Raw genomic sequence first — 22,765 nt, forward strand, 5'->3', positions numbered from 1 at the left:
CTGAGCGTCTTACCCCCGAACACTGTATGGTTGAGAGCAACGGTCCTCACATTCTGGAAGAAAATGCGGGGGGAAAAAGAAATGCTAGGGTCGAAGATAGGGAGTAACCAAAATCAACAGAGGAACGACTCTCAGAAGAGACTCATCCTCCTTCTTCGGAAGGAAGATGTAGTAGCAATCAATTACAGATCGAAAAATACGATCAAACGGAGCACTTTTCTCTAAATAACCAGGCAAACAGGATTCCGAAAAATTAGTAGAGCAATTTAAACTCAATCAGAGGCCTCACCAAAAAAAAAAAAAAAAATCAGACAGAAAATAAAATAATGGAAACTGACAACTAAAGACCAACCAGATCCTAGTTTTATGGGTGCAACTTGGCCCAACTATAATGCTGTTGGAAAAATTGAACCCGGCCCGAAAGTCGTGTTAGGTTCGGGTCATCTTCTTTTTTTTTTTCTCACCCCCAATATAGCACCCATGAATCAACAGAACACTTGGCATTTGCCTATATTGTCTATGCCACAGTCAGCCATTCCAGTAAATAAGATAACTCAGAAAAAAGATGTCGGTTCAGCTATTTTTTAAAGGAGGGAGGCTGTTGAAAATAAATTGGAGGTTGTCTTGAATAAAAGAACTGCCTATATTTTGGGGCTATTAAAAAACAAAAGCATTTGAAGAAATTGGACACCATTCTATAAAAGTTGAGAGTACAATTTTAGGACCCCACGGATTGCCTGTTTTTCTTTTAGTAAACTACGTATGTATTACGAAACAAAAAGGACCTTATAAATTAATGAATATTTTTTTAGGTTGGACTTTTTATACTAGATAAATATTAAAATGAAAGAATGAACTGCGAACGGAAAGTTTTTACAAAATGAATCATTGAACGGGAAATGGGTGAACGGATACAAGCCTGCCTGAAATACACTCAAAAATGACTTAACGTAGTACCTAGACAAATAATTACGTTGAGATATACTTTAATTTATTAATATATATGATATTATAAAAGAATTATGCAACTGTTGGCATAAATTATTGCAAATTGGAAATCCATATTAAAGGGGGTTTCTACGAATGATTTTTCAGAACAAGAAATCTTTTTTTTCTTTTTTTTAAAATAAGGATTGTCCTATAGTCCATTATTATGTTACTTTAATTTATTAATTATTAAATTTTTAATGTAGAAAATAAGAGTAAAATTAAATTGATTAAATTAGATAACGAATTAAAAGATAACGCTTTTATCTCTTTAATTCATTATTAATTATATAATTTTGGTAAAGGCAAATTTACTTAGAAACACTCTCAATGACGTCACGAAGGATCAGTTTTAAATCTTTTTGAAGAACGGACAGGAAGGACAAGATCACGGTCCTTGTTCCCGGATAAGTTTTATGGTTCTAGGACATTTGCATTAAAACATTTTTGCTGTAGGACAATTTGTCGAACGAACGTTTCGACTAGGGACTATTTAGGACAATTGGCCGAAAAATGATATAAAATTATCGATATATACGATTGTATATTTTAATTCCATTTAAAAAGATAGTACGATAAATAAGTATTGTTGATAAACTATAGATGTCATATAGGTAAATTAATGAGTGTTCTTTTGCCGAAAACTATTTGTATATTCATTAATGATCATTTTATAAACACAACACAGTAGTATGGGGTTTGAATGTAGTTTGAATCTACTGCCGACGCGTTTCTAAGCACCAAAGACCTCTTCTAATATTCTATGATACTCCCCGGGATATTGTTCTTCTGCAAAAGATACATTCGGCAAATTGTCCTTTGCAAAATGTCCGTTCGGCAAAAAAAAATTCCCCGAAAGTCCACTCACTAAATTTTATGCATTAGAAATGATGAAAAAAAATATGATATTGGAGGAGAAAGCCTCTTTCTGTAGTTACAAGTTGAAAATATTATTTCAATTTTCTAAAAGTGTTATCATTACTTTTTGATTCTTGAAAAGAGAACAATAAGTTAAAAGGAATCATTAGTTTGTTGAAAGAGGATGAGTAACCCTTAAGATTTGTTGGAGAGTTATAAAAGTAAGTTCCATGTTGAACTCTGATTGCCTATATCATCGGTAGATACTGAGTGGAGGGTTGGGTTATTTTAATTATTTGATTTACGTCATAACAGCTAAACTGCCTTTCTAACAAACATTCTTCAAATTGTCTGGGGGATCACCGTAAATGAAAATAATATTATCCACTGGTATGTTAAAAAAAGAAACCGAAATTAACGTGGTAACTCTGTCTATTTGAAGAATGCTTGGGAGAAGAGTAAATTAGTGGTCATAACGTTTCACACTTATAACTTCTCAACAAATGATCAGTGTTCATTTTTGTTTTTGTTTTTCAATCACTAGTGACTACTTTATACTTAGTTATATAACATAACTCCACTCAATAATTATAAAAACAGCATTGTAAAATTAAAACCATCTATTAGGACCACATTAATTTTTGGTTACTATTTTTTAACAGACTCACGGACTATATGTATTATGTTTATGTTTATGACTATGCAATAAGGACTGTTTAACATAACATCCGGCTGTATTTGTCTGCAAATGCACGGTGCTAGTATCGTGGCAGAACCTCATAGGATTTAGATCGATAATTATGACTAAAAACATAATGAAATGAGAAAAATTTAAGTTCAATGAAAAATTTATATTGCAAAAAAATCATATTTGCTTAAAAAAATAGCCTCCTTGAAGATTCATGTGGAAAGAGCTATTCAAATATTGAATTACTTAGAGAGCTTCATGATATATGTACATAGTTGATAAAATTATTTTGAAGAATACTTATATAAATTTAATTTATTATTTCTGAAAGGTTTTAAGTGTGTATTGAAAGATTGGTAAGTACAGAAGTATTGGAAAAATACCAATGAAGTAAATGGTGTCCAATTTCTTCAATTCAGTCCAAACATACTTTTCATCAAATCGAACAATAAATTATTTTGAAGCCCTAGGTCAGTAGACATGCAGATGTGTAGTTTTTTCACTACAAATAGGTAATACTTAATTACCTAGATGCTTTTCTCATAAGGATTCTTCTTTTGAAGGTGATTATTTTCAATGGAAGGAAATAAATCTCAAAGAAAACGTCTTGAACATTAAAAAGATGATTAGTTGAAATGTAATTGTCCTTTATTATGTATGAAAAGCAGAAAACATTTTTTGCTTTGTGTTATTCATGCTCGTAGATACAAGAAAGTATTACTTGCTATGACTAAAAATAAAGGTTCAAAGTACTTTTTGTAGAAGATAAAATATTTTTAAAAAAGTCGAATTAAATGATATTGACTTTATCAGACAGAAATACATTTATTTTTTTTATCAAGAAGATTTACTTATTTCGAATATATATATTCTGTTAAACACATCTATACAAAAATAAATATAAATACCCACTCCTTGGTTGATTGAATGCAAAATAATTATTAACTTTAATGCCTTAGTTAAATGTCCTTGTTGCATGTAAACAGATCTGTTTTTTTTTTTTTTTTGTACAATAGAAAGCTTTAAGAAAGGGTAATAATATACACATTATTACATAATAAAGCATTGCTTTTACTATTTTTGTAAAAGATTTATTTATATTTTTTAAAGTGTTTTTACATATTTCGTTTTTTGGAAAACGTTTCCAAATTTAAAGGGCATTTTTTTAATGGCGTCATTATCACAAATATTAAATTAAAATGCGTTCTAGGGTTTCTTTTTCGAAATACCGAAATCTAATTTTCCGAGGAGTTATCAGGATTTTACCCCTCCCATAAATTCATGGGAAATATTTATTTTCCCAGGAAATCCTGCATTTAATTATTTTAAAATATAAACTTCATATAATTATAGGTCATTGACCATAAATCAGCTTGTTCATGACTTATCATTTAATTATTTTTTATAGCCTATCGGATTTGGTTACGATTTCTTTCTACTCAGAAAATTATTATTATTATTTCATAGAACTCTAAAAAATAAAGTATCTTTATGATGGAATCATACTATCCTATTTCGATACTATTCAATCTTTGTCTACATATGGGAAAATTATTTTTTTATTCAATTCACACATAAAAATCACTAACCAGTGTCTACATTATATGTTGAACAATTTTATTAGTATGAATCAATTCCACATAATTAGCAGGGAAATGTCCAACTTTTCTGTACCAACGTCCTGTTACCATTTAGGATCTGTATGTTCAATGTGAGTAATGACTTGCCTAGGAATAAATGTGATTTCCGCTGTATCAGTTACCATATAAAATGCCGGAGCACATACATCATATTGATTATTCCCTTTTCTAGTTTGAATGTAGCATCAGTGACATCTGGATTCAGGAATAAAACATCTACAAGTGGTCCAGTATTAGTAGTAACGTCTGGCATGGCGGAAACAAGTTTATCACACATAGAAGTGGTTGAAACTACTTTGACAGGCTCGTCTGACTCGGTTTTGTCATTGACTGAATCGGTTGACGAAATTCAGGAATAAGGAACTCGGACTCTAAAGAACAACTCGTGCACTATTAGTGATAATGGAAAAAAATGAAGAATACGAGACTTAATAATATATAGGTATGACTGAAGAGGCTCCAAGATTTAACATCTCAGATTTTTTCCTCAATCAATAAATTTGTCGCCTCAATTTGCGTTTATTTATTTCGTCTTATAGGTACTTGTAGATTTCAGAGTTTTTTTTTTACTTAATGGATGTGCTTAGAATTTAAAACTGGTATTGGTTTGGGGATATATTCTATCGTATTTGAAGTGTTTCTTGGTGCTTATAAATGGTATGGCGATGCATTTTAAACTCCCTGGAGACCCAGCACTTCAGTTATAAAACTTTAGGGCTGGTGTGTATTTTGTAGGTTAGGATAATTTCGTGATGCTCAGGGAAGTGTAGGTGGATAAATTTAACTTAACTCGGGCCCAGGTGTATTATAAAATGGAGTGGCAGTGCAGTTTAAACTCCCATGAGGCCCAGTACTTCACCCGTTCAACTAGAGGGCCGTGGTGTACTTGTGGGTATTTACATTTTTTTATATTAAGCAGAAGAGTTCTAAATTAATTTTAATTTTTTAATGTACAGGGCAATGCAGAGCAAATCAACTCTACTCATTATTGAAAATCAAAATATAATCACCGTAATATTTAAAAAAGTCTAAATTATCTTTGTTATAATGTGAAAGAATCGAATTTATAGCAGAAAGTAAGTTATTGTGGATGGAATAATGACTCATAACATTCTTTTTTAATATTTTTATTAAGTTACTACATTGTATTGAGTAAGAGATAGTATCGTTAATATCCTTAGTGTTTTTGACAAGTCAAGTTTTTGAAGAAAGGAAGGGGGAAATGATGGATTTGACGTAAATGACTTGATTTTGTTGAATCTTTCTTCTTGACGTCTTACAATGAAGGGAAGACATATTGTTTATTCGACACAGAGGTAAATATTTCTAAGTAAACGCCTTTAAGTTGTGAAAATAGTAAAGTTGGATTTGAGTATTACTCGAAGTCAAAACATACTCGACATTAATAAAGACTCGTTCAAAATATCGTTTGTAAAACTCGACATAATTTGAATATAGATAACAATAATATTTCCAGGAAAAAAAATGAATTGTTTATGATGTTTTAACTAAAAATATATACTGATATTATTAATAATTTCGATGTAAAGGGATTAAAAAAAGTTTATAGATGCTTCATATTCAATATGATTGATTGATTGATATATATATATAAATTATAAGCGATTCAATTTTTTTCCCCTGGAATAGTATTGTAATCTTTATTCAATGTAACGTAATCAGCTTATTTAATGAAAATTTCTTAATAAATACTAAAAGCTAAATTGACCAAAAGTCGACTTTTTTTAGAAGCAAGTTTTTTTAATTGAAATATAATGTCGTTTTTATAACTTCAGCTAGGATATAAAGCACTTGAAGAAAAAATAAATTAGCTTCTATGTAAGGTCCTTCATTTTACTCAATTATTGGTGGTTATATGCATGATTTTTCAATTGTAATCAAGATAAAGTAATTAATAATTCATTTTCCAAATGCAGAAATGTTTGTATCAATTTGTTATTTAATTTTATTTTCACCTATATAGTTATTTCATATCAAAATATGGCACTGAATCCTAGTTACATCCTAAAAACTTGATTTAAAAAAATCTTTAAAGGAAAACTTCAAGTTTAAAAGTTTTAATGGTTATTTTCGTATTGTACGGCTTGTATAACAATAATAAATGTGGATTTCAGCTTGTGTTCCAAAATGCTGCTGCATGGTGTAATTATCTTGAATTTTGATAGGTTTGAAAATGTCTACTTATAATTAGACTCGTGTCATTGGAAGGAATAGGATTTTTGTGGCAAAAATATTAGTGTGTCATTTTCCTTGCGCTCTACAAAAGCCCCATCCCAATTCATTTCTTATCAAGGGTATGTGAATGAATGAAAATAGTTTACATTGATATGTATCCATCCCTAGTATATACCTTCTAAGATTTCTCTTTCGAGATTCTGTTGTCCCGGAATGATAAAAAGAGACTCATTCTCAATAAGACATAAAAAAAAACCTTTTAATATTTGATTTTTTAAATTTATTTTCCTATTCCCTAAGCATATCCACAAGATATTAGTAATAATTCACTCAATAATATAAATATTTAATGGCTTTATTTTTAGTGAGATTTTTTAAATATTTGTTTACTGACCCAGCATAGATATTAAGCGGGAAATAAGCACTGTTCATGTTTTCTGTTAGTTTTTCCATGATTCAGGGCCTGAAAAGAAAAATGAACGGTTATTTATTTCTTCAGCTCTTTTATATGTTCTGTAAAGACGTCTTTTACTGAAAGACCAATCCTAAAATCAAGGGGTGAAACGATGATCTATTTTGGTACAAATTTAATTGGCTAAAAGAATATTTTTTGTTCGCTAGGGAGCGCTGAGGGTATGATGAGTTACTCTATAACTACGTAATGAAGATAAATGATAAAATGACTTCATCCTTTGTACCTAATATTTTTGTCTCGTGAGGGAAAAAGTTTGTTTGTAACTAACTAAACTTGAAAAGAAATTGGTAGTTGTTTCGTTTAAAAAAATCCTCTGAACAGAAAAAGTATGAAAACATTCAAGCTTACTCCTAGCTCGCCTGTTCCGGCATTTATATTTAGTACAGTTTTCCCCCTTATAGTGCTTCAAGGTACTCTTTCGCCTCGTCTAGAGCTCAGTGCTTGATTACATAAATTTGGTAGGCTATATTTTATCCTGTGGCGAGATATTAAAAAGTAAAATAAGGTCCTGTAGAGAAGAAAAAGGTTGGGAATGACTGATTTAATGGAATATATTACATGGATCGAGTGGGATTGCGTTTTTCACAGTTGCAAAACCCAAAATTCTAACCAAAAATATGTTCATTCATCAATATTTAAGTGGATTTATTTTACTTTATTTAATAAAATAGAGATTCTGGTTATTTAGTTCAAAAGAGCAGGATCCCCGTCCCAAGAGGGTTTGAAAAAGCCAACCCATTACTAGTACACGTATTTTTCACACATACTGAAGCAAATAGTTTTAACAAATTACATAGGTACGTTACAAAATGCCGATTTACTGTGAGCAAAATTTTTACAGGAGGCGTGTTCGGAAGTCTAGAAGTGTTTTGGGGATCCCCATAGAAATTCTGGATTTTCTTTACTTCAATGGGGAAATCAATTGGACTTCCTATATATTTAATGTAGAAAAGTTCTTTACAATATTTACAATAATTTACAATACGTTGCTTTGTTTAATCGCATTATTTGCTAAGAGATCTTGAGAGGTCTCAATTTTAAAGACATGAGATTCAATTTTTCCATGTGACTTAATATGGATCTCAACTTTACTTTTTTTTTAAGGTTCAACCTTGTATATAATAACTTTTACAAAAAAAATCCCTTCTTGCAAATAAAATAAGTTATCAACCAAAAACATGCCAATCTAGTATTAAAGGTGGTATATTGAAAATTTATGAAAAAACGCATGAATCAGGCAAAATAAATAAAGGTGGAGTTATCATATTTACAAATGACTTTCGTTTGTTAAACAAAAAAAAACTTTCAACACTTGAAATTTTTTACAACATTTAAGATAATTAATAAACCTTTTGAATCAACGATCAGTAATTTTGAATAAAAATTCAAGAATCTCTTATCTAAATGGACCTAATTTTATACTTAATACTCAACTTAATTTTATATATGTATAACTAAATAATAAAAAGAAAACAACACCCTCAATGACATCAGGAGGGATCGACTTTACTTTTTTCAATTCCTTCAATATGGTATTCGAAAATATTTTTTGTTGAATGTTGATTTTTTCACATTTATTATATTTTTAAGGACATGATATCATTATACATGATACTGTTGCTTAGAATTTAGTAGTTATTTTGCATAAACAAATAAATATTTTAGCCTTTTCTTTAATTAATTATTAAGAAATTCTGTTGGTAGCAATTTCTACGATTTAGTAAATATAAAGGTACTCTAGAAAGTGAGAAAGGATGTGGAGAAAAAATTAAGGATGAACACGAGCCTCAACTTTATAAGAAGACTGCCTAGATATTATGCCTCCCAATACTTAACCCCATTTAAAAGTAGACTCCATCCTTAGAAGTATTTCAAGAGTACCTCCTATTTTATATTGCGAAGTATTGTGCGTTTTTTTTTTGTTTTTGCGATATGCTTCAAATATTGAATGTTGGAATTAGATGTTATGCCTATAACATGATTTTATGCCTGCTGCGTGTAAGGTTGTTGTTTTTTTTACGTTAAGATGATTAAATAAATGAGGGAAAAAATTTACCTCATCTCATGCACAATACACACTATTTAGAAAACTTTACGTGGGGTTGTATTTTTATTGATATCCCCTAAAATAGTCGGATCAAGTCAGCCTTAAGTTTTTGCTTAATTTAAGCAATTTTAGTCCATTTTTTTTTTTCACCTACGAAAAATACCAATTTCTGAAAACCCCTTCAAACTGCAAAGCTAGTTTATACTTGAGGTATTTAAAATAAAAAAAAGTAGATATTTCAAATGATTCTAAATTAGTTGGGATCAGATTTCTGTTTGACCCTTGAGGTCAGCAGATTTTGTATTATTAACTCATTCAAAATTCAATAGTATACCCGTGAGAGAACTATTCACTATAAACATTTTTCCCTCACGACATTTGCCGACATAGTTTACTGAAGGGATATTTTGCCGAATATTCATTAAGAATACCATTAATTAAAAATAAAAAAACTTTTGAAATTTTCAATTTACAAAACTTCAAGAGCATTGGCAACCTCTTAAACTTTTTCAAAATTTTATAATTTGTCAGGGACCATGTTTTATCAAAATTTATTTATTAGGCTTATAAGAGCTCAAAATTAAATAGAAAAGAAGTTAAAAATGGACAATTCTAGTAGTCAAATATAATCAAAATCGATTATTTGTGTATATTTTAATTAATAAAAACTATTAGTTAAATAAGTGCTTCTTCATTATAATATTCATATACAATGATTACAATTTACATATCTTAAGTATGTATTATGTAATTATATATTAATAGGTTTTTTTTTGTAGTATAGAGAACATGAAAAGTAAACAAGAATATATATATTTCAAAACAATCCACAAAAATTTCAGATATATCTATGTAATATAAATTGGAGACATTTTAAAATATTTCTTGTCAATAATGATATAATTTGCATAAGTTGATATGTTCTCTGTTTATGAAAATAATACTCATATACCAATGACATCATTGGTAAGGCCGTAACTTCTAAGCATTTTTTAGCAAGAGTTTTGTTATTGTTTGAACAGTTTTTTAAACTATCTAAAACTGTTACTTTTACTTTTTAATTCTTGAGGAGAATATTTACCACGCGGTCCTCGTTTTTCCACTTTTTCCACCTTTAATATTTTTGAGCTTCCGACGGCCCTGGAACATTTATAAAATTTAAATAGCAGCCTAAAAACTCTAATTATATCTGACATTATGTATGCCTATAAAAATACATCAGTATTTTTTTTCTAATTACTGATTATTCTAACAGGGGCAAAAATCGATCGATTAATTGGTCATTCTTCTTGTTTCAGGCCACACATATCCTCTAGTTACATCCTGTTAACAACATTTGTGGGACTTTTTTATAAATTACTAAAATGTGCGGGTTTTTATGATTTAAGTCGATTTTTAGTATATAGAAAAGGACATGTTTGTACAAAAAAAGACAATTGGTCATCCAAATATATATTTATATAATACGTTGTTAATTATAATATTAATTAAATATTTTTTGTAATAATAAAAGTATAAAATGGAAGTTAATTTAAAAATAACGAAATGATAAAATCATTTTATTTAATGAAGCATATATATACGGTAATAAAAAGAATCAAAATATATTGTTAGGTAGATTTTACTAATTTTAAAGTATTACCCCCCTTACACTTGTAGTAATTGGACCACAGTTCTTCCTTTTTTGGAAATCAAAATATGACAACCACAGGTATATGATAAATGTAAAATATCAAAAAGTGGGGTTGTCATGATTCTCTTATTGTTCGAGCCCAGTACTGTATGTTTTTTATTAAGCAAAAAAATATATGTTTGCTTCCTAAATACCTAAATTTTGAAGTCGGGTCCTAAATTTTATCGTCTGAATCGACTTCAAATGCTATCCCATAAAAAAAATCTTTTTTTTTTATGACGTCAATTTTGATATTGATTATTTTAATAAGCCTAATTAAAATTTTTTTTAGGCCTAAATTAAGAACAATTGCGATATATTCACACGTTTTAACGATACTTAAATTTTTACTGAGCTAATTCTAGAAGTAAACTGAAATACGTTACTATAATATTGGTTGAAATGATGCCCTGTAGAGGGGGCCTCTATTAAGGACGAATACAGAACCTCATAAAATTCTTTTTTTACATTAATAATTTCGTAATTTTATATTAATATATTTTCATATAATTTATGTTTTGTTTCATACAGTCGTATAGGAAAGTGTTTTATACCTATTTAGATAGTATTATAAGGATTAAGTGACCACCTACAATTTATTATTTATATATACATGAGCCTAATATTTAAAAGCACAAGCAGACGTGTCGAGAAAAAGTGAGAGAGCGAAAAATTAAGAGACGTAAAAACTCTGGCCTGTAAATAATGTCTGTAAAAAAAATCCCTTTCTCAAATAACTTGTCAGTATCCATATATATCCTGCTTTTATGCGAGCCCATACTCAAATGAATTCCTAATAGACGGTTTTGGGTTTTTTTCTATAATTAATCCTTATATGCAATGGAAGATATATTCTTGTGGGTTGTTGAAGGAGTTTTATTAATTTCTGTAGGATTGATTGGGCTATTTGGAAATAGTTTTTCACTTCTCGTCTTCTCTCGACAAAAAAAGCATCGTATTTTCCATAATTTATTCCTTCTTCTTACGGTTTTCGACATGGTGAGTAGAAAATAAATAATTAAAATTAAAGGGACAGATTCAATATCTACTCTAAGCAACTCCAGGGGATATATTATAGAATTTATCATATTGATAATAAAGTACTGGGTTAAGTTGTGCAACCGTCATTTGCACCCCGTGAGAGTTTTAATGTCTATGTTTAATAGTATTTTTTAATAGTCTCATGAAATGTTGGGTCCTCACAAACAAACTTACCATTTTATTGAAAATATTTAATCAAATTATACATTGAATTCTAAATCAATAAATTTAAATGCTTTTTTTTTAGCTTTCAGAAAGTTTATCTTTTTGTATATACTCATAGATTATTAAAAAAGTAGAGAATAAAAGTGGATTGTTTTTTTATACTTTTGTATACTTCAAGTAGAATGTAATTGCATTTGCTTCAAATGTTTTTTTCATGTCTGTAGTTTTTGTTCAGTATTATTTCCATTAGCTTATCTTTCGAAGCTTTATAATAAAATTTATTTAGTCTAATGTCTTGTTTAATCTGTGTGATTAGATAATTATATATAAATTATTTTTGATATGTCATTGTGAAACAGCAGAGTTTAAATTTAACTCAAGATTAAATTGTGTATATCATTAAGTGGCTCATTAATTATTAAGTATTTTAGATTTTTTTTTTTGTTAAATTAAATCTAAATTTGAAGATTTAAACTCCTTTAAAATAAACTTTCACGTAGTTCTCTTTAAATAATGATTTAAATAAATAATTTAATAATTGATTAGCAAAAAAAAAAAAAGCACAAACAAACTATATCCGTATATACTGTTGTAACTCTTCCCTGTCGTCTCCTCTACACGTAGAGACAGGGACATTACTCGTATTGGGGGGGAGCGATATCTCTGATTTTCCCTCCATATGTGACCTCTGCCAGAATGTGGCGTGGGGTTCTAGTGTATGAAGACAATTCCAAGTCGCCCTTTTCGGCCCTACTGATGGTCCTGTTTGGTGGAGTCCATCTAGATATACTTCCCCAGCCTAGAAAGGAACTCTGAATCCCTCTTTAAATTGTCCCCCTCTACTTCCTTCTTTCCTAGAGAGGTCTTCTATATCATTCTTGAACTTGCCCACCTTGAGGTTCTTGGAGCACTACACAATGTCCAGAATCCTCATCTCTTCAACTTCAGCATCTAGGAAGTCTGAAATGAGCTGTCTTTTAGTTTGTTGCTCCTTCATTATTACAAGCTGACAAAATATTTATTGTTATAGTTTTTTTTTATACACAAAGAATGGCAGAACCATAGTGTCAAAAATTAATCAATAAATCTCCCTATATTAATGAGAAAATTAATATTAACTAACTGTCCGCGTTTTATATTAGTTTATAATTTTTGCGTTGATTTTCATAGCTTAAGTAAAATAAATTATGACTTTGGAGGAAAAATTTGCAAAATGAATTAATCCATCATTATGGAAATTATTTACAAAAAAAAATCATTCTATTTTATGGAAAGGCTTTATCATAGTAAATTTAGATAAGAAAGTGTGTTATGATTACTTTATATACTTCTATGTAAAAATTAAGGATGGAGCAATATATAGAAGATTCGATTAAATCGGCCGATCCCAGACAGTTTTAGATTGATCCCTAATCGAACAAAATCACCGATTATACAAATATTAATATTGACATTCATTGGAACGTCAATTGTATTTCCAAATAAATTAATAGTACTCCAATATATACTAGGTAAGAAATTAACCAATGTCATTTAGACGTATGTAAATTAAAATTACCTCTTAATTTTTTTCTGCAAAGCTCACACGTAAAATGAAGGGCCCATGTTTTGTCTTAGTCTCACACCTGCATCCTAAAAAAATAGAACCGTACAAAATTCGGAAGAAAAATAATATTTCCTGCTTTTTGTTCTAATAATTTCGCTGGAGACATAAGAAAATGAATCTGCTTAATTTCTTCAAAGCATGCTTCAGTAATATATAATTATTTTCAGTGGGTAAATAGTAATCAATTAATTTGAATATGAAGCATCTATTAATTTGTTTTAATCCCCTTACATATAAATTATGTAATTATATACTCATATTTAATTAATTTTTTTCGTCGGAATATTATTGATATATATATTCACGCAACCTAACCTCCTTATTACACTTAAATTTCTTAATAAATATTATAAACTGAATTGATCAAAAACGAACCAAAATCGACCTTTTTTAAAGGCAATTTTAAAAAAATTGAAATATAAGGTCTATTCTATAAGTTCAGCTATGATGGCTTAAATAACTATAATAAATGTGGGTTTTAGCCTGTGGGCCAAAATACTGTTGCATGGTATTATTATCGATATTTTATTTCGCTAGAATACAAGATTAAAAAAAATATAATAATAAATTAAGAATTTATTTCTATGAAAAATATGAAATTAAAATTTTATAATCATTTGATTATTGAAACTCCAAAAAGTGGCTTTTGGGGCAAATTCTGAAATTTTCTAAATCCAAATCTTTTGAACTTGACTATTAATATTTAAATGTTTAAGGAATAGAGTTGCGCTGGAACCATATGGCCTCCTTTTTTATTTTTTTCTATTTTAATAGCAATAAAAAAATCCGTCTTGGTAAAATAATGTTCAATCACACATTTTTTGAAAATGTATTCATTTTTTTCTCTTATGAGAAAAGTTTATTCGGTTCGAATATCAATCGTCAAAAAGCCCAACAACTCCCCCCTTTTCACGAAATATCAAAGTCCATCAGTCCCTGATGACGCCATCGTTACTTACAAATATATTCTGGCCCTGGTGAAGGAATATAGCATGACATTTATGTGGCAATAACATAAAAGCAATCTGGGATACTTTTTCTCAATATTGTGACAGTTTGATAAACGTATCCGTTGATATTAGTACTATAATTTCTATTAATTTAAAAAAGTGATGAAATCCTTAGGAACCGTGGTTTTTCAGGTTAATTGAACCTGATAAAATCCGTTATTTGGTAAGACGGATCATAAAAGGTAATGAGACGTCAGGACGTAAAAATTATTTTTAAAGAAGAGTGTATAAGTATTCATGTTGCGGGAATAACGAAAAGAATAAAGTGGTTAGCTGTTTCAGAACCAGCCTCACCAATTGAAATTGAATATATAACCATTCGATTTAAAGTTTAAATACCGCACAATCAAATTTAATGAACTAGTATATAATATGTTCATCTAAAAATTGTAACAAATATTTATAATATTAATAACTTGTTGGAAAGATTTTCAGTAAATTTAATATTGTGTTTGACACTTTAAAAAATCCTCTTCGGTTTTTCATTGAAGTAAAAAACTTATAGTACGTTGTTTTTTTTTTTCGTTTCATCAAACACACACAAACAGCTTGCACATTTATCCGTCATTTAAAGTAAAAAAAAACACGAAAAACTTGCAAAAAAAACAAACTATGTGTGTTCACATTAAACATCGATAAAATGTAACTGAACTACAATATAGAATTTTTACTAAACAATCTCAAGAATGAAATTTCTCATATTTTTTTGTAGATGATCTGTTTTGTTATGGTAAGGAGAAAAATTAATGCAGTTTCCAGAATTGAAATGTTTTTGTTTGATTATTTTAATTGGGATTGGAAAGTTTAATTTGTAGAAGGAATCGATTTATTTAATGGTTATGAATTATAAAATGATCAATATCATTGAAATTATAGTGCCAAATAATATGTAATTATATCATGGGCGTAGTTTCATGTGGGAGCAGAGGAGACATTCACCCCTCTCTATAAGCAAGAATCTCAAGGTCTTGACATTTAATTACAGTAGTTTATTAAATTTCAATTTCTCCCCCCCCCCCTTCCATTTGATTGAGATCCTGTGTCCATGATTGCTGCTTTTACCCCGAAAAATACTAAAATGCCCTTAATAACGCACAAGTACTGCTCTTGTGGTCTATAGAGTGTTGTTTTTTTAATAATATTTCTTCTCAGATCCACATGATTAAGTGTTATTTTTTGCCTTAAAAGATCTCACTAAAATATAGTTTTTTGGTACATGTTTCCAGATTCAAACTTTTTATGAATTAAATTTTTTTTTGTTCTTTTTTAGTTGTGAAAAAAAAGTTTACCTTTTCTTTGAAAATTTTATGAATCCCTCATTTCTTTATCAAAATGACAAAAATTATTGTTCGTCGTCAAGAACAGGCGTACAACTTTATAATAACAATAAAAAAGACAACCATTTTTGTCATTTTTTAAAACTTGTTACTTGAAAAAATAGATTTTTATACTCAGATATCAAGGCTTATTGATAGTATATAAAATTTTGTTCCCTGTAGAGCAAAAAATAGGAAATTTTGACCTTAAAAAAAGTTATTTTCAACGTTTTTCTACATACGAAATTTTACAAACACATCATCTCAGTCCAAGAGCAAATATTTACTGACTAGTGTTATCTAACTTTGTAGAATGGTATTGTCACCAGTGGCGTCCCCAGGTCCTTCTTTGTAGTACTCAAACAACCCTCCCTCCCATTTTTTAATCATATAGATATATATTTATATATATGATTATATTTCGATATTGATAATTTTTGGACCTACGCCCCCAAATAATGAAAGCCAGCAACCCTCCTGGTTTTCACTATATATATATTTATATATATTTTGACCGGATACAGTACTGAAATTGGATTTGATATTTCCAGATTTTTCGACTAAAAATATCGAGTAAAGTGTCGTTTAGAGCTATTTAGTGCACTTACAGAGGGGCCCATAGGTTTTTTTTTTTTTTTGGATGGGTGGCAAGACTAGTGCAAAAATTTGGTTATAAGAAATAAGTTTTTTTTTTTTGTTAATATATAGTTTACCGTGTCCCTATACCACTATCGTCCCGGTAATTTGAACAACGCTCCAACTCAAATATTTACATATTATATCTACACTAGTTTTTCATATTATAAAGGTTTGCAATTAATATTGAAACGTGGATTTCCTCTACCTTACATTAGTGTCAATCAGAGATGTTTTTTTGATTATTATTTGATGGGTATAATTAATTGAGCATCATTATTATAATAGATTTTCTCTAATAAAACTGTATACTCATGCAAGTTACGATATGACTATGATTTATACACTCATTTTATGTTTGTTGCAGTCCATTTTTTTCCTTTATCATTTGAAACAAACATGACCTTTCTTTTTCTTAAATATGGCATCTACGAGATAGTAAATCAAAGGAAATCTGCTATATTTGCGTTTATGCACTGTTTAATATATAGAAGTATAAATAAATGGATGTACTAAATAATCATACCTGTATTTCTTGGGGCTAATCATATTTAAAAGTTATGCAGATATTGATTAAAAATCCTTCAGATTTTTAATTAAGATCAACGTACGTTTGATTGGTATAATCATAGATCAGTATTGTAATTATTTGTTAAATAATAAACGATTGATAAAGATTATGCTATTTCCAAAGAAATTATTATTGTTCAGGGTAATTTTGTAACGAAGATTTTCATCTCTGGTAATTTCGCCGTCTTTTTATGTTTTTATATTATAGATTCCAACTTTACATTTTATTCTTTACTGTTGAAACATTCCATTCCTTCAATTGATGGAGTTTCTTTGATTTTTTCAGCGTTTAATTAGATCATTAATATGAGTAAGGTGCCAATAGTCAATTAGTTCTTCCAAATTAGACTTATGAACCCGGATTTGTGACTTCTTCAGAGTGTCCGCCTGTAATGTATAATTTTTTTTTTTTTTTTTTTTGGGGGAGTCTTTTGAATTTTTTTTTTTGAAATTTGAAAAATTAAATCTTTTTTGGAAATTAATTTCAAATATTAATTTTTTCAGTGAATAATTTCAAAAATCCATAGTTAGTGTCAAAAAAATATCTTTTTTGGAAAAAAAGTGCAAAAATTCAGAGTTGCTTACAAAAAATGAAATTTTTGGGAAAAACAATATAAAATTAAATTTCAGATATAACATTTTTTCCGAGAAGAATTTCAAGTATTAATTTTTTCCGAGAAGAATTTCAAGTATTAATTTTTTCCGAGAAGAAGTTCAAAAATCCAGAGTCATTGTCAAAAAAATAAACTTTTTGGAAAAAAAATTATAAAATTAAATTTCAAATAAAAAAAATAAACTTTTTGGAAAAAAAATTATAAAATTAAATTTCAAATAAAAAAAATTTCAGGGACAAAATTCAAAAATCCATAGTAATTCACAGACAATTAAATTTTCCCGAAAAAAAATTGAAAAATTTAGTTAAATTTGAAAAATTTACAAATTAAATTTTTCTGATTAAAAATTTACCAATTAAATTTTTATGATCAAAAATTTAGAAATTAAATTTTTTGAAATTTTTTTCAAAAATCCATGATTATTCTCAAAAAAGAATTTTTTTGTAAAAAATTTCAAAATTCAGAGCTGTTCACAAAAAATGATTTTTTTTAGAAAAGAACTTCTTAAATTATATTTGAAGTATAAACTTTTTGGGAAATAAATTTCAAATATTAATTTTTTCAGAGAAGAATTTCAAAAATATATAGTTATTGAAAAAAATTCAGAACTGCTAACAAAAAATTAAATTTGAAAATTAAATTTCATATATAAAATTTTTGGAAAAAAAATTTCAAATAATAAATTTTTCGTAGAAAAATTTGAATAATCCATAGTCATTCACAAATAATTAAATTTTTGGAAAAAAGATTGAAAAATGTAATTAAATTTCAAATATATAAATTTGTTTTCAACAAATTCTAATATAAAATTTTCTTGTATGAGTCAATTATTCCCTAATTGTCTCTGCAAACGTCCCTGTTCTTTGTCCATAGAAACACCATTTCTACCTTATATCCTTATTTTCCATTTTTCTTCTATTTCAGATATACAGCTGAGATACAATAGCAAAGAGTAGTAATTGAATGAAACGCCATATTGGCCATAAAATTGACAACTTTCCAATAAACCTTGATATAACTCCATTAAATGGCTTTATTAATAAAAAAAAAGACTTAAAAATTGATTAACTAGGTACTACCCGATGTCAATGATAAATAGTGATATTTGAATTAAATCAAAGTAAAATATACTGAAAATCCATCAATATGGCTAGATTTGTTCATTTTTTTTTTTTTTTTTTTTTTAAACGTTCAGGGATGAGAAAAGTAGGATACTTAGATAAAATTCGGGAATTAAGGGTTTGGAGGTAGGGACACAATTATCGACTCTAATTGACTGACACAAGAATTGTAGATTGTCTTCTAGACCTTTTCTGGGGCCTATGAAGAGATAAATGATATTTCTATGTTTCCTTCATGGAACTGTTCACATCTGTGGAAATGTATTTTTTTTACTCGGTGCAATGCCTGAGAAGGAAAAACGGAATTATAAATATATAGCTACGCTTTTTATAAAATATAACATTAAATAGTTGACTTAGTTAATGTCTACTGTATTATACTTTTTGGCTACCAAGACTTAATAATAATAGATTTACTTTAAATAGAAGAGCCCAGGGTAAAGGTAGGCGGGGGAGGGGCAATATATGATATTGCAGTTTGCCTCATTTAACCAGAGTTTTTTTTTATAAAATATATTTTTATGGATGTTTATGTTCAATCAACTAATCAATCAGATTACTAAGTCGATTTGCTACGTCTGAGACCAATTAAATAACTGTTCAGGTGTTTGAGAACGATAAGCTTTATGTACAACCAACTATAGATTAAAATGTCGGTCTTAATCTATCAGTTGGTAATCGGTCTCCGATTAACATTCAACATTATAACTTATGTATAATTTAAACAAGAAATAAAAAAGATTTTGTAAGGTTCATTCTTTTCTTTCTATGACGAGCTTTCTACCTTAGTAGTTCCTAGTAAACTATAGATTGATATTTGAATACTAGCAATAATCAAAATAATGTTACTGTATATTTTTATCTACCTAAGCTATCGATAAATTAAATGGAAACAGATATCAAAATGGAATTTCCTTTCCCAAGTCTTTGAAAAATAATATTAAGAATGATTTTAAGGGAAAGAATCAAGACTTCAAAAAATAAGAAAACCATCCTTTGTTGAGCTACAGAAATAGTATCGTAGATATAACCTTGATCATAAAACGCAATAACTCTGTCGTAAGAGCGTAGGAAGTATTTTCAAATTGGTGGGGACATATCTATTAGATATACATATTTTTCCCCTTTCACCATGTGCAATTGAAGAAAGATTGAAAGTCGTGGAACAATTCTTTGCTAAAGGGAATTGTTGTTCTAAATTATAATTCAATAAAAACTGCACATAAAGCTAGCAAAACAAAAGTGATTTTATTTCGCTATGTATTGTTTGAAAATATTGCAAAGGGATCTTTTAAGCAATTTCAACTGTATCAAAATCAACCAAGATATTATGAATTGTAATACCTTCTCTTTGCAAATTATATGCAGAACATACATATGGAAATATGATTATTTTGCTAAAGATTTTGATTAGATGCTAATAATAAAAAAATATTTGTTTACTTTAAATGGAAAAAGAAACATTCATTTAAAAATAATATCCGTTTTCAATTAGAGCAGATACTTAAATTCAACTTGAAAAATTACCTTTAGAATTCATATCTTTCCCTATTTACGTTTATATCAGCAAAAAATTGGAATTAAATAGATTTTTCATGAGATTTAAACCTACTATAAAAAATTAACCTTAACTGTTATCATTTTAATGATTTTATTAGTTGTTCAGCTACGATATTGATTTGAGTTGTTTAAAAAAAAAAAAAAAAAAAAAAAAAAAAGAGATCTTCTATTAAAAAAAAGTAAATAAATACAATCAATTCCAGATTAAAAAAACTGATGTTTTTGAGATGAAAAAGTTAATATATTAAATATTAACTTAAATAAAAACTAAGAATACTAAATATATTAAAAAGAAGTGTAAGGAAAATATTTTTCATTAACTTACATTAGGATAAAACCCGCAGTCAAACGCCCTTAACTTGTCGAAGTTAGCGTTACCTTAATAAATAATCTAACCCCAAAATTACTAACGAATCAATCTCATTATTATTATTCATATAAATATAATGATTAGGGGCACCCTCTTCTACAGCTTCAATATTAGAAACTAAATAAGTTATAATGATCAAAAGCTACAGAATCTTTATGTACCCATTTTATACGGTATTATCTTGAAGTTATGTGCCACTTGGGAGAAGCAATGCGAAGAAAACGTCCGGAATTGTGGAAAAATGCTTCATGTTTTTTGTATCACGATAATGTTCCTGCTCACACATCTTTGCTTCTGAGATATTTTTTGGTCAAAAATCATGTCTCAGCCACTATTCACCTCATTTGGTCACTTGTGACTTTTTCTGAGCGATAAAGGAGGAGGGGGGGGGGAAATTGTTGAAAAACTTTTTCAACCAATAATGATTCCTTGAATAGACTGCTTCAAAATTTAGAACGTTTAATAGGGAATGTAGAACATGACCGATTTGAAGTACAATACAGGTTGATCGCAATTTGCAGCAAATTAGCTATGCATGATTATATCCACCTAACTATGTATTTAAGAATTTACAATTGAAATATAGCTAGGATAGTCAATACGTGTTAGTATTAGGAAAGAGAGGGTGAATTTTGATCTTTCTTTATTTTTAAATTGACTTTAATTTTACATTTTGTTTATTACAGAAAATGTATACCCATATATTAAATGTCTGTGTGTGTTGGGTTGTGTGTGTCCAGGAATCACAGCCTAAACAATGAATGGATTTTGTTGATTTTTTTCATGTAAATTTGAAAATCTCCAGAAACATCTCTACTAATATTTTTTATTTGCCTTGTTCTAAAAACGAATTGTTTGATTAAAAAAACGACTACTTCACAAAAAAATAAAAAAAAGATAAAGAAGAGATAATTAGACAAAGGATTTTTGATTCATAACATATTAAAGTTGAGCAAAAAACAGTTCAGTTCAACTAGAATATTTTTTATTCTCTCAACCTAACAATATCCTATTAAAAAAAAGTGTGCAAAGACCCAAATTAACATCCAACGAGAATAATTCCTAAAATTTTACGTTCTTTATTCCTTGCTTTTTATTAAGTAAAAGCGTTAAGAATTAATTGTAATTTCTTAATGTCCCGGACATTGTCGGGCAAACCTAACCTATTTTTTTAAATTTGAGTTACCTATTCTCTTATAAACGAACATTTTCTCTTTTTAAATACTAAAAATCCACTTAATTTATCAACAAATATAATATTTTATGAATTTAAACAAAAGTCCTATGAACGTTCTGGACAGAATGTAAAAGAGGACATGTCTGGGAAAATGAGGAACAAAAAATTGTTGTTTTTTTTTTGTTTTAAATTACAGGTATTTGCCCTTCACTTTCAAAAATGTTACTCCTCTCAGTTTACGTAGCTGTTTTTTTTATTTTTTTCATAATTATTTTAACCGTCTTATCTCCTTAGAGTCTTTTAACTTTATACCAATATGATATATCCCTTTTTGTTAGCTAAATAGCTGGTTGTATAGACAATGGATCATGGCACAATGCAACCACATTTGTGCCCACCGGCTCATAACCACATTTATTATAGTTATTTATGCCATAGAACAGAAAAAATAAACATTAAACCCTCCAACCAATATAGTTTATTTCTTCAAAGACTTTTTTTTAAATCACGTTTTTGGAGTCTAATTTCGACTCAGAGCTATAATTCGAGGTAAAATAACTATATCGATAAAAATAAAAGTAAACATCCATTGATAAAAACATGGGAACATATGAAAAATTATTAGTTTATTATGTTATCTTGACTTTACTTTATAAAAAATGTGTGTAATCATGTAAAAAAAGGGATCATATGTGGAAGCTAATATTTTTTTTCTTCATATTTTGTTAGCTAAAACTAAGCAATAAGCCTTAAATTAGAGATTCAAAGATATGTTGTAAAAAAAAAAAAAGTCGATTATGATTGATTTTTTCAGTTTAACTTTAAACTTTCTTATAGAATATTTAATAAATAAGCAATGTAATTTGCTGTAAAATTTTTTTTCCAATATTAAATATAATTCAGTCAATTATTTGAACAAAATTGCATTAAATCATTCATTTTAGAGGCAATGAGTTTTAATTCTAATGTATTTAATTCGTATTTGTAATAGATTTAGTCATTTAATTTAATTATTT

At 28.3% G+C, this 22,765-nt stretch overlaps 1 protein-coding gene across 1 annotated transcript in view; it reads left to right on the forward strand.

The window, feature by feature from the left end:
* The first annotated feature begins 11,286 nt into the window (after positions 1-11,286).
* LOC121118465 (FMRFamide receptor-like) overlaps positions 11,287-22,765 on the forward strand; it is an 87,099-nt gene continuing 75,620 nt past the window's right edge. Inside the window, exon 1 of the mRNA XM_040713049.2 lies at positions 11,287-11,562. Coding sequence (XP_040568983.2) covers positions 11,404-11,562 — 159 coding nt within the window. The 5' untranslated portion in view covers positions 11,287-11,403. The remainder of the gene's footprint in view (positions 11,563-22,765) is intronic.

Source organism: Lepeophtheirus salmonis, chromosome 5 (assembly GCF_016086655.4).
Source record: "Lepeophtheirus salmonis chromosome 5, UVic_Lsal_1.4, whole genome shotgun sequence".
Classification (NCBI taxonomy): Eukaryota; Metazoa; Arthropoda; class Copepoda; order Siphonostomatoida; family Caligidae; genus Lepeophtheirus; species Lepeophtheirus salmonis.